The sequence below is a fragment of the Stegodyphus dumicola genome, chromosome 7 (genome assembly GCF_044657685.1).
Source record: "Stegodyphus dumicola isolate Sdum_Otavi_A_Nest chromosome 7, ASM4465768v1".
Taxonomy (NCBI): Eukaryota; Metazoa; Arthropoda; class Arachnida; order Araneae; family Eresidae; genus Stegodyphus; species Stegodyphus dumicola.
Window position 1 is genome coordinate 39,727,450 of NC_140774.1, and position 14,445 is coordinate 39,741,894.

General features: G+C 29.8%; 2 protein-coding genes across 4 annotated transcripts in view; one reads left to right on the forward strand and one right to left on the reverse strand.

The window, feature by feature from the left end:
• The window catches only part of LOC118181698 (uncharacterized), a 134,636-nt gene extending 127,546 nt beyond the window's left edge, over positions 1-7,090 (forward strand). For both annotated transcript variants that reach the window (XM_035350885.2, XM_035350886.2), the window contains one exon: positions 4,040-7,090. In XM_035350885.2, coding sequence (XP_035206776.2) covers positions 4,040-4,255 — 216 coding nt within the window. In that variant the 3' untranslated portion in view covers positions 4,256-7,090. The remainder of the gene's footprint in view (positions 1-4,039) is intronic.
• The window catches only part of LOC118181699 (neprilysin-1-like), a 482,702-nt gene that overhangs the window by 184,788 nt on the left and 283,469 nt on the right, over positions 1-14,445 (reverse strand). The window lies entirely within an intron of this gene.

Consider the following 14,445-nt stretch of genomic DNA (forward strand, 5'->3'; position numbering starts at 1 on the left):
TTTTTTTATAATTTATAATATATTTTATATAATCTTTTTTTATATATAATCTCTCTTTATATAATCTAAAAAAATAGCATCGTTAAAACATTCATTATGCTCTAATTAATTAAAACAACTTCCACATATTTATGTATATAATTTGAAATATTCAAGAAGAAATTTTATGACTTTTCTTCAGTTTAAATTTGATGAAAGCTACAGATTTTCACTCAGTGGTTTTACTTTGTTTATTAAATTTTTAACTGGCAGTTTTGGTTTAGTTTAAATTATTTATTATTAAATTTGTAACTGACTCCTTGAATATTCTCCTCAACTCTAACATTTTTGCCTTAATCAATTAGCCAATGCTGCAAATATTGCACATTTGCAATTTTTACATTTCAAAGATCATATAGAAAATCAGAATTTTTTATGCTTGGAGATGTTATTTTTTCCACCTAACATTTTTGGCAAAATAAAATCCATAGACATGATGATGTCTCAAAAATTGACAGATAAAGAAAAAAAAAAAAAGAAAAAAAAAAAAAAAAACTAGATGTAGTGTTTATCATTTATTCACCAACAACTGAAACATATCAGGTCGTACATTTCACTTACTGGCTCCTCCACCTCCTGAATGTATCTTTACAAATACAGCCAGTAAACCAATTAGCCAATAAGATCCATACACCATTGTGTGACACCCAAATCTCGTTGTTTCCATTCTGTGAAACATAAGATCTTTATTTTATCTTAAGATTTAATTAATCTGTTATTTTAAAAACACAAGGTATGGCTATTAATATACAGGACTGACGTCACAGCATGAAACCGATCACTCGCCCGAGAGAGGTGCTGCTGGTATCTGGAAAGTAGTACATCTGCACATGCTCCCCACAGCGCGTGTCAGTTCTTGGCTGGGAAAGACGCGTGGAAATGTATTTGGTGAAGTGTTGTTGTCGAAGTGGGAAAGTGGTGTTGCGAAAGTGCTGAAATGGAACATAGGGTGAACATCAAATTCTGCTTTAAACTGGGCAAAAGTGTGACAGAAACACATGCAATGTTGAAGCAAGTGTATGCTGAGCAAGCATTATCCTGTTCTCACACATTTGAATGATATAGACGTTTTCGGGACGGCAATGAAAGTGTTGAAGATGACGGCCACACCAGGAGGCCGATTTCCATGTGTACGCCTGAAACAATTGAGAAAGTTCACGAGCTTGTAACAGTGGATCGGCGACTGACTATTAGAATGCTGGTCAGAATATCGACAACGAGGTGGTTCGTCAAATTCTGCCACAAGACCTAGGGAAATGCAAAGTGTGTTCCAGATTTGTTTCGCACTGTTTATCGGGCGATTAGAAGCAAGTCAGAATGGACACGTGTGGTGAACTCATCAACATGGATTCGATAGTGATGGGTGACGAATCGTGGTGCTATCAATACGACCCTGAAACCAAGAGATAGAGCACGGAATGGCATCCTCCCAGCTCCCCTAAACAAAAAAAATTTCGATTTCAAAAATCAAAGGTCAAAGTCATGTTAATTGCTTTCTTCGATATTGAAGGACTTATTTACCATTAATTTATCCCAACAGGCACTACTATTACAGGACAGTTTTATGCAAAAGTTCTTGCCCGACTCCGACAAAGAATTCACAGAGTACGTCCCCGTTTTCGACATAATGGGAGTTGATTTCTGGTGCATGACAATGCCCGCACCCACAATGTGTTGCCAGTGAAGAGGTTTTTTGCCAAGCATGAGGTCATGGAGCTGCATCATCCACCATACTCTCCTGACTTGGCCCCCACAGATTTCTTTTTGTTTCTCAGACTCAAAACTGTGATCAAAGGAACACGCTTTGTAGATGTTGAAGACATCAAGAACAACGTGACGTCGATATTGAAGAGCCTTTTGAAAGAGGACTTTAAAAGTTGTTTCCACAACTTATACAGCTGAGCACAGAAGTGTATTATGGCAGATGGGAATTACTTCGAAACATATTAAGAGGTTACTTTTTCACATCATCTGTTCTGGTGTTGTTAGAGCAGTCCTGGAAATTAATAGCCACACCTTGTACTTAGCAATTTAAAAGCAATAAGCTTATTTTGTAATAATTTAAATCTGTATATAACTTATTTAATAATGTGTTTATGAGGTACACTGCGCAAAAAAAGGGGTGGCAGTTCTATATCTCCCATTTTACTGGGCCGATTGACAAAATTCAAATTGCATTTTTCATGTCTCGAAAGTGCGACTTAGGATATATATTAAGTTTTTATATAGTATTGTTTTAACATAGGTATTTTAACACAAAATAGGACTTTTTCTGAAATAACATACACATTTTTTTCCATATTTTGATTCAGCGACTCAAATTATGTTTTGATATTAAATTTTGTAAAATTTGGTGCGAAATTTACGGAGAAATTCAAAAATTTATCTTGGCACAATTTTTTCAGTTTGCACCAAGAATAATTCTCTTAGCAAACTTCTTAATATATGGCAACCAATTTTCCTTTCCTTTCCATTAGGCCGGAGCGGAAAAAAAAGGCACCTTGTTGTTACCTTTTAACATTGCGCATGAGCGGGAAAAAAGTTATATCTTTTCTACTTTCAGATAACTTTAGCAAGGTGTCTAAACAGCATTTGGTGTTTTATCGCTTTCAACAAATATGTGAAATTTCAAAACACACCAATATATAAATTCACGTAGATCTTCGGAAATTTTGAATAAAAAGCTAATTTTTTGCAGGCATGCTTCAAAATACGTCTACTTTAAGATGATGGTAAAAATTTTATAGGTTATAATTCAAAATGTTTTCAAAATTTCTAAAAATTATTTAAAAATACGAATTTTAAAATTAATCACAAACAATAGGGGAATTATTTGGAATGAACCTAAGTTTTGAAATGTGAAAGGAAGAATAAAATAAGTTTAATAACAAAAGCGATATTAACAAATATATACCAAATTCAATTAACATTGAGGAGCAAAAATTGTATGAGCTAATTTTATAAATTTCTGTGATGGAAAAACTTGGATCAGTTGTCCTTTTTTGTATTTATTTTAAAACTGAACATAGACTTTCTTAATTAATTAGAAAGTAATGTTACAGCATTAATACAGAAGGGGAAAGACATCAGCTATCTCAATGCGTGATACATCTTACGTGTTTGGCAAAAAAAAAAAGCTATCATTGTCCTGTGTGTCAGTCCTCGTTTTAAATTATTCCACACACAGCAGAACTATTAAATTGAAATTTAATTACCTTCAGATAATTATTGCTTAATTTTCTTTTAAATTTCATATTTGTAATTTTGTTTTCATGTGTATAGTTATAATTTTGGTATTTTGCATGTTTCATTTATTTCTATTAATGTGATATTCTTTATATTAGTACATATTAAGAATTGGTATATTAAATACGTAACTTCAAAAATTGAGGTCATTATATTAACATGCTTATTTTATATGAATATTTTTGTAAAATTAGGCTAAGTACTGAAAATGTTTTGGTCGGTGTTGACGTTTCATTTCAGGGAGGTTCGGTCCTGTGATTGCATATCGTTCTCTGCACACTGGTCCTCAAGGTTTTAATGGTGTAACACAAAATTTTGGTAAACATTTTAGCTAAGGTGTATCTTATGCCAACAAAATTGCATATCTATGATCTTTAGGTGCAAATCACACTCTGATACAAATATTTTATATGCTTCTTTAAAAAGTGTTCAAATTAGTGAGACATTTGGTATTCAGTTAGTCTTTTTTTAAAGAGAATCCTCCTGTCCATGATATTGAAAGTGTTTTCATAACATTCTCTATTGTTTAAAAATTTACTGTTGGAAGTACATTTTATGATCTGTAATCAAGGAAACAGATCCAACTGTTAACTTTTTCAAATAGTGTGTATAGCATTATGTGCAATTAGCATTCTCTTAAAAAATACTGATTATTGTATGGCCCTCAATACAATTTAAGGAAGATTTTGATATTGTAAAGGTTAATTAAATGTGTTTTCTTCTTAGCAATTTAATGACTGGTCGTATATTTTAGGTTTGGATCAAGGAAAATGAATCTGCACGAAAACATTGCCCAAAGTGTAATATGGTTATTGAAAAGGAAAGTGGGTGTAATCATATGGAATGTGTAAACTGTAATTCTCATATGTGTTGGTTGTGTCTGAAAATCTTTCCTACTGGTCCAGATGTATATGACCATTTACCATATTGTCCTGAAAATCAGAATCCATCACTTGACGATGTAATGTAATTTCTAGTAATATGTAAAGTAAATGGAGATATATTATAAATCCAAATTAAAATGTTACTTTCAATTGAAATTTGGTACCAATTTCTAATCTATTTTTATAATTAAAAGTATTTATTTATTTCTCAAATTTAATTAATTTAATAAAAGTATGATTTTATTGTATGAAAATTTTTTTGGGGATTTAATTATTTGGAATTGATTAAATATTGCAGTGTGATTTCTGTTCATCATATATTACATCTGTACTTTACTTTCAGAAGATATTAAGGTAAAATGCAGCTACAGTGTACAATAGATTGCGTTCTGAAATTTTATTTTCAAATCAAATTTGTTACCAGCTTTTTAAGTTGTTTTTGTTCTTAAAAGATATTAATTTCTTTCAGATTGTATTTTAATGCATTTAGTGAAAGTATGTGATATTATTGGCTTCATATGTAATAATTTTTTTATATGCAGTTACATAGAATTAAATAACTACTAAAGGATTTTATAGAAACGGAAAAAGTCTTAAAAGCAAATGATAAAAAATTGTGTTGATTCATATCCATTACTCATAAAGCATATTTAATTTTTATATACCAAAATGAACCTGACAGGAATTTCTAGGATCGAAATGCTCAAAATAAGTAATATAGAATTTTTAAGAATTAAAAATTTTATATGAACTTACTACAGAATAGAATAGAATAGAGAAATTACCTTAGTATAATCCTTCAGTGTGAATGTGTAGCGACGCTGGATAAAACTTTCAAGACTTTATAATTAGTTTAATTTTTTAAATTTAATATTAAAGTAAATTTTAGCAGATATTTTATCCCTATTTGTGCATTTTAAGACCTTTTTGAGATAAAAGAGGTATTTCATATTTCTATAGTTATTATTTATAAAGGAAGTTATTTGTTTATCTTATTACAGCATGAAAGTTATTATCTTTATTTTTGAAATGTTATAAGTAAGTTTTACTTGTTAATATTTTGTAAACGATCACAAAAATTTTTTTTTTGACATTGTTTATCATATTTACAATTTACTGTACATGCTAAGCATCATAGATAGTCAAAATTGGAAACTTAAGCAGCTCTGTGTAACAAAAAGAGTTGATTATGCAAGTACAGAATTCTCTGTTTTGTACTTATGATTTCATTTTTTTAAATTACCAGAATCAACAAACATATCTCACTTTAATTGTTAATTTGTGTAGAAAAGCAAATGAATCTCTTTAAATTTTTTTTTTTTTATTAAAGTTAATGCTTGAACTCCTACCTACTTTTAATTTTATTATAGAAAAACATTTAAAAAAAATGCTTGTTATACTTACTCTTGTATCTGTTTTTATTTCTTGTGAAAAGTTTGTAAGTCTAATCCCCGCCTATCATTTCAGTGAAGGAAAAGTATTTCAGTTTTTATTAATTCTCTTGAGTTATTATTTTTTAAGTTACAGAATTCTTTTTTAGTTATATTTTGAATTGCATAATTTATAGGCTGTGACAGCAGACACTTTTGAGAATAGAGTTCTTTCACTTCTGATCATAATTATAAGCAAATATTTTTTCATCATTGCAAATTCAAAGTACACCTGAATGTCAGTTTATTTTAAGAATTTACTTTATTGATTTTGCTTTCATTGTTCTTTTTATGTATGTTTGAGGAAAATTTGTAAAATGGTCATGTGCATTAAATTCTTGTCTTATTAGCGAGCTTGTTAGCATTAAAATGAAAGAAATTGTTTTTGGTAGTTACTCACATTTTGAGGGCATTCATATATAGCAAACAAATGAGTCAATTGTTCATAACATGATCATCTGCCTAGATTGGAGAAGCTGAGACAGATGTTTCCCTTGTACATCTTCAGGCCTGCTTGCAATCTAAGAAGTTTTGGAAGAATCCATTTTCTAGGAAATTCTGGTTTCAGTCTAGAAATTCGAGAATATACCATTTCTTCAAATACGCTGTTCTGAAGGAATCTATTTTTTAAGCCATATTTCATCTTTATTTATCTTTGTTGAAATTGTATATTTGTACACTGATCTACATTTTCTGTTAATGGTCTTCAAGATAAGAAATTTAATTTAATGATCTAACTTATGTGTGCGATTGTTGATTCTAAGCTGTACCATTCACGCTGTTTGTTGTACTTCTGTCATTCTTATTGTCTTTCAGTTGTATACTAGTCTATATTTACATTTATTATACATAAACTTAAATTTTTTGAGTTCCATTTTATGTTTTTTCTATTTGCTCTTTTATCTTCACGCTTAGTATAGCTTGCAACATTCACAATATAACTTTTCTAATTCTTACTATTTGATTCTTCTTGATATCTCAGTTGTATATTGGACCGCGCTATCTGGACCTTCTGTTTTGTATGTTTTAGTTTGTTTGATATTATTTTACTGTATTACACGTATCTAAATGGAAGATTTCGGTATTTTTAGTTAACAATTCATTATAAATACGCATTGCATCTCTTGGAAGTTTTATTGTGAGCTTCTGACATGAGTATTATACAAAGTTAGTGTTATGTTTAGGCACCTCATTTATTTAGTAATTAATCAACATATATTAACTAAGAAGATAGTATATAAGATGGATCTATATTTGTATATAAACTTCTTGTACATTTCATGTAGTTATTGAAATGGAATTATATTTCTTTCTATGATATATAATTAATTTGTATATAACTTTGTACTTAATGTGAAATAAGTGTTGACTGTGATGTTGAGTTCCAGTGCTGCTCGGCATTTTATATTTTTATTTATTGTTATGGTTCTATGTAAATATGTTAAGAAGCAAGATATTCTAGTTCAATAAACTTTTATATAAATAGTGAAATCCATGTGTTGGCATTCACTTCATTTTGAATGAATTACATAGTTTAAAGATGTATGATATAATTAATATTGTCATATAGGTAAGTGAATTCAATGCTGATTAAATAAAACTAACACTATAGGTTATTTAGGGCAGAAGAAATTGAGAGAAGAAAAAAGCTGGTAATGTACAAGCAGATACATAATTACCCAACTGAAAACATTTTAATTCAGAAGAGTACAAATGCATTGTCCAAATTTTTTCGCCTTAAGTGCCTAATACTTTATCAGAATACCTAGTATTGCATTAGGTAACAAAAGAATACAAATTAAAATAGATTGCTGCCATTCAAATTAAAAATTAGAGGTACAAAGGCAGGGATAATCCAAAAGTTAATATATATATCCTGAATTTAGCAATATATAACAAAAATATTTATTTATTGGCAAAAGAAGATGTTTGAAAGATTTTTACAGTCATTTTTGTATTAACATGTTTTGGGTGCAGTTTATATGAAGTTTTTTTTATTTAACACAAAGGGAATTTTCCTTAATAGCGTTCAATTTTATTTAGCATGCCAAGAAATATATCAATGATAACTAAATTTTAGTAGATGAATTCTTGAAATTTACCTTCCTCTTAAAATAAGATCTCCCCTTCTTTTGCTACACTTTTGTTCTAAAATTTGGTAGGATCTTATAATTGCAGAATGAGAGGAAGAAGTTCACTATATAAAAGGAGTTAACTACTGCTAAATATAATAGCCTTGTCTAGTTGAAAACTGGTTACTGGTCTGCCTGAAAACAAATAGGTAATAATGTATAGTTAATTTCTTTTTATACCTTGACAATGTATTGTATTTAATTAGGTAATGTGGCCTTAATTCTAATAAAAAGCAAATGAATTTAAACAGAACCATGCTGTCATAAAATATTCACTTGTATATATTTTCCCTTAAAATTTACCCTGTAGTGTAAGGTGGTCTTATATTTGAGGGGATCTTGTTTTTTTTAGTAAATATGGTATATTTTGTCTGAAATTATTTGAGAACAGTGGGAGAAAAGGCTACAAACAGTGTGAGATTTGTATGAAAATAACTTCTGTTGTATAGGGCGTGCCAGAATTCATAATATCTTAGTATAGTATATTATTCATAGTATCTTGGGAAAGTATAAACAAAAAATTTTTTTATTTATTATATTTTATGCCAAATCATTATTATAGGAATGCCTTTTGTTATTTAGGACTTGATCTCGGTCAAATGGCAGTCCCACTACACCACATTGGCTGTGGAAGTTGCCCATTGCTTGTAATATATTAGTAGAAATATCAATGATGGACTTGTAATATGGTCCTTTAGCTACAATTTTATGGCATAATTTATTTGGAAAAATTTTCCTTGAAATACCTTCTGTATGAAAAAATTCGCTGATGTTGAATGGGGGACTTAATACAAGTTGATTGCCACCATAATGAGAAACATTTCTGGTATGAAAAGTCTCTGTATACCTTGGGCGTTCATGTAGTTGTTAGATGGTATATATTCATGCTCAGAATACATACTTGCGGTCACTGTTATCGCAGGCAATATGTTTTCTCAAGTTATTCACAGCTTCTAATGCTGCTTGGAAGAATGATCAGTGCATCAGGGATATGCTGTATTCAAATACTGTCTGATAAATGGCATTCCTGTAATACTATTTGACACAGAGAATGATGAATAGAAAGCAGTTGGTTATGCATGATTTTATTAATATGCTATGAAGTCTACCATATCCTGTAAAATGAATTTGTTGGGATTAGCCAGCAGCTGATTCCAGTCACTGAAGTTACGTTATGAAGAAATAGCAACAATCTTAATAACAGTGATTTTTGTCTAGCATGTAAATGTTTCTTCTTAAGTTTGGACTTCTGAAGAATTAAAATGATAGCTAATGATTTTTAAGGGGTGTCAGATACCCCTATACCGACAATGTTAAATTGGCCATTTTTGATGTACCCTTTCTCAAAATCTGGTGTAGATACACGCTTGAAATTTTTTGTGTAATTAAAGTATACCTATCTGATTATGCGGAAATGAGCTTTTGAAACATTTTGAATTTTAACATAATTTGCAGAATATTTTGTTAGACATAGTAAAATTTAGCACTTTTCTCACACAAAAAATTAAAAAAAAATTTTTTTTCTTAGTTTATCACAAAAAGCTCATTTCAGTAAATATTAGGAAACCTAATAAATAAGCCTAAAAAGTTTAGATACCTGTGAGCAGTAGTTGTTGATACATTTAAAAATGATTTTATTTTATTCGCTTTTAATTTGATAAGGGTTTGCAATATATTAGACCATTTACAACATATAATGTAATTATTTATATACAATTTAATTAGCATAGAAAGATATAAATTTATAATTATAAATATTTTTAATTACAAATATATCCATTAGGTGGCATTGTATCTTGTAATCCTGAATATGTGACTTTAGAACAGCAGTTTTTATAATCGGCAAGAGATTAAACATTGAATTTTGTGGAATTTTTCTGGAAGGAGAATCATTCTCTGCTCTTTCCCCAGTCAATAATGCGGAGAAACTTATGCGGAGAAATTAAAATAAATAACGTTATAAATTTTAGTATGAAGGATCACACATATCTCTAGATTTGATATTTTCATTTTTTTTGATTGGGGAGCTTCCTGAAGTTCAGTATACAGAGGACATACAGGTGAGTAACACTAAAAAAGAAGTTATCTGACCATAAAAATGATGTTTTATACAGTTCATATATTTCAATAGCTTGTTTCCAGACAATGAATGTTCATTAATGGTAGCTGCTACATTCAGCATTAAACATGATTCTAAAGTCGCAACTATCTAACTTTCAAAAACTGAGGAAATTTCAGAATGGGTATTAATGGCAAATAGTTTCAAAGGATGACATTCCTATTCTGTTACAATTAATGTTTCACTTGAAATTTCATTTCCAGTTTAAAAGCTATTTATTTGGTACAAGATGGAAATGAATTTTTTTCGAATTCTTATGATTCCTTCGGGAAAATACTAATTTTATTTAAGATTACTACTCATTTTTGTCTGTTTTAAAAATTATCTGTCTCATGAACTCTTTCTCTCCTAAGAATACCATATTATTTCAATACATTTCATGCTCTGTTTCTGTTAGTTCCTGCAATATTTAAAACTTTTCCACCAACATTTTGTTGAAATTATGAATAATAATCGCACAGTTGCCTCTTAAACGCTGAAATGAACAGAAGAATCGCACTTTTCGCGTTATAAATAAAAAGATTTTTTTTATCATAATCTGTTGTGAACTATGACTTCCTTGTACAGTCTATTAAATTAAACACAATTTTTGCTGCTCTTTTAAAATTAGTCTCGAATTATTTTAGCTTAATTAACCAACCCATTCTTCAAGACAAGTTGAAAATTACATAAAAAATTGCGAATTTTGAAAAATATCCCGGTCAATTTTTGTTGAACGGGAGTCCCATCATCTTATGATTTTATTTTTTCATTATAACCTTCATATATTCATATAAGGATTCATATTCATATTCTATATATACTTTCATATAAACATTCACTCTATATATTCATAAAACTTTCTCAAATGTTAGTATAGGAACTGAGAGACAAGCATTAAAAGTTGGATTTTGTTCCTTTTCTTTTTTTTTTAATTTGACATTGCCAAAACATAAATGTATTCGTCATTTAAACACTTCTGTAAGTGGAAATATATATTACAACCAACGATTGTGAAAATAAAAGTCTGTTAAGGGGATGAGTAACATATACATATATATATATATATATACATTGCGAAAAAAAGGGGGGGGGAACAGTTCTATATCCCTCGTTCTACTGGGCCGATTGATGAAATTCAAGTTGCGTTTTTCATGTCTTGAAAGCGCGACTTATGATAGGTATTAGATTTATATATAACATTGCTGTAATATAGTATTTTGACACAAAATCGGACTTTTTCTGAAATGACATTCCATTTTTTTCCATATTTCATCCGCTATTTTTTTCATATTCCATATATAAAATCTGATTTTGTGTCAAAATACCTTTATTAGAACAATGCTATATGTAAATCTAATACCTATCATAAGTCGCGATTTCGAGACATGAAAACGAAAGTTGAATTTCGTCAATCGGCCCAGTAGAACGGGAGATATAGAACTGTCTCATTTTATTTTGCGCAGTGTACATATACACTATTATAGAAATTTTTTACAGTAAAAATATTTCAATAACTTTGTGGTAATAGTTTGAAATTTATTACTATTTTATCTGGTAAATTTTGTAGGTTTTTTTGCAGCCCCATATACAAAATTTCAACGTTTTACGGCTAATCGTTTTTGAGCTATGTGAGATTTGTAGAAACATACATGCGACACAAAACAGTTCCTTATGAATCCACCGTTTTAAAAAAAAAGTTCCTTTATTCTGTCCGTAAGCACACACAAAAAGTTGTCTAAACGGCCAAAATTGATATTTCCGTTTAAATATGATACATAAAAGTTTTCAGAATTACAATACACGAGGAAAAGTGTCGAACTCTGAAGCCAAACTAACCCAAGCCAAAAGTTAACCCTTTTATATGAAGCAGAGGAATTTTGAATATAAAGGTTCTTGAAGGAAATTAAATGTTCTGCTACAGCAAAAAACAAATGGGAACAAGCTAAAGAGCCATGTTATTTTATATGCAATAATATGTAAATTGCCAGCATAACCCTTTTATGCACAGGGAAAACTATAAAATTCGCATGGCTTCTTTTATTCTAATATTCACATTTAAATGGTAGATAATGACCGAATACACAGTCAAGGCTAACAGCATAGAATTAATAAATTTACCGCATGTAATATGGAAACATTAATGGGAAAGAATTACGTACTGTATGTAGGCAAACTGTTCTTTGCATACTTCATGAATCATGGCTTAAGCTAGAAAATAGGCTAAGCAAACGTGGAAATGTTTTATCAATTTCTTCTCCATCCAAAGTGTTTTTATCTCGCAACAGTATGCAGCGTTTACACAAAATAAAGAACAATTAATTGCTTTATTAGAGCAGCAAAAGTAAAGACAACTATACTTTTATGTTCTATATTAATAAAGTTAAATTTCTTGTTTTATACTGATTGAAATATAAACGGTTTATATATTTGAGAAAATTAAATATAATTTTTGAAATTTGAAAAAAAAATAAATAAAATCTGAAAGCTTTCACATTTTATACTACGCTCAAGCAGGCGTTTTTTTTGTTTCATTTACAGACACATACACGTTGTGCTAAAAATATTTAAAAACAGCATGCCTTTAGAATTTCCGATAGACAGTCTCGCGCGCTGTAGATAAAAACGTTTTACTTCCTAAAGTGTTGCCACTGCTTGCTTTAAAATTGTTGAGTTTCTTAATTAAAAATTTTTTAAAGTTTTACAAAATATGAAATAGAGAATAAAACAGATTCAAAAGTCCAAATTCGGGCTTCCGGATGCCCATAGGTAGAGGACTAAGCTATTTAAAATTTGATGGTCCTAGGTACCATTGGTTTTTCACAGTGCAAGAAACGTACATACGTTCATGTAGATTCTTTATATTTAGTTTCTTTAAATGTAATACAAGGCGATATTTGATGGCAAAAATTTGAAAAGTGATTCGGACATTTAAAATGATTCGAAGCAAAATACCGTTTTAGACTGTGCGTAGAAAACGAACAAAAAAATTACAAAGCACATTTTTTTGTTCGTTTTCTACGCTAAAAACGAACAAAAAAATTTGCTTTGTATTTTCTTTTATGGAAGTAACAATTAATTTGTTTAACCGCATAATTGTTGAAATAAAATACAAGCCAAAAAATAAAATTTTCTTTCCGCTAGAACTAGACGGATTTTTTTAGTTGGGACGATTTAATTTAATTGGAGAAAAGTTTTCAAACATAACTTTTTCAATTCCTTTATAGTTACATATATTTATTTATAACTATTTGTAACTAATTTAGAAATATTAATTAATTGTTAATAGTTGTACAGACTTATTTATTATTATTGCACTATTACAATATTTTCCTTCTATTTCCTACTCTCTGAGCTATTTGTTTTTTGCAGTTATTATTTTCATATGATTCGCAAATGTTAATTTGCTTACGAAACACTGAAGTAAATACATGTTTAGTCTAAAGAAAATAGCAACCTAATTATTCGGATGATCTGTCATCTGGATAATCTCGATAATCGGAGATCAGATGAATGAACTATAACAAAGTAAATGTGAAAGTTTCAGAAGAAATAATAGATATTGCGGATATTAAATAAGTAGCATTGCCTGCCTTTCCTGACTTCTTTTAAACATAAACACACTATGGCTAGAAATACAGTATTTTCCACTGCGTGAAGGGGGGACATAAAGTCTTTAGCCACGACATGGCACACAAAATTTTTATTCCATTTCCTGTCATCGAACAGCGAGAGAGCAAAGTGAGAGGGGGCCAACGATCGCTTCTTTCCCAAATCCTTTGAAAACGGAGCTGCCGTCTTGATTTAAAGCTCGGCCGTTACCTTGATTCTCCCCCAGAAACAGAGAAACACGTCTTGTTTTCCCAGATCCCAATTTCTCTTATTGCATGGGAAGAAAGATCGCGAGAAAAAATCAGCTTTTGTTGTGGCACAGTACATAGTATATAGGCTTACTTTTCCAAAGAGAAAATGGGTTAGGCTTAAGTAAAAGAGGGAAATCTATAGCTTCGAAAAAAGAAAAGTGGACAAAAGCTTTTGGGAAGTAAATTTCCATTAATGGCTTGAGGAAATCTGATGAAATATAACCATTTTTGCAAAAGGCATAAAAATAATTATTTTTTATTTTTTATTTGCATCTTACAGACCTTAGGAGAGAGAAAAATTTCCTAAATCTATATTAGTAGACAGAAAAAATTTTTTTGATTATTTAATCGAAGACACCATTCTAGTTATGCTTTAGATGGGTGAGGAAAATATATTTAGTTTATTAAACAGAAAGCAGTGATTTTAATTTCCCTTCAGATGATAAAACATGATAAATAAGAAAAAATTTAACAGTAAGAGAGAAACACAGCAATACATGTTTTTAAAATTAAGCAAAATTTAACTTTAGACTGGCAGAAAAACTTTTATGTATTACGAGTGAGTATGATACAAATCCTTCATCTTCAAAGAGCAAAAATATTCTGTGTGATTTTTTCAGAAATGCATAGTTTAAATAGATCGAACAGGGGTTCTCAACCAGAGGGGTATGACAAACATCAGGTTTGACAAAACATCAGGTTTATAACAGAGAACTTCGTCTTCTCGGAACGTACAGTATGCGCTACAAAGGA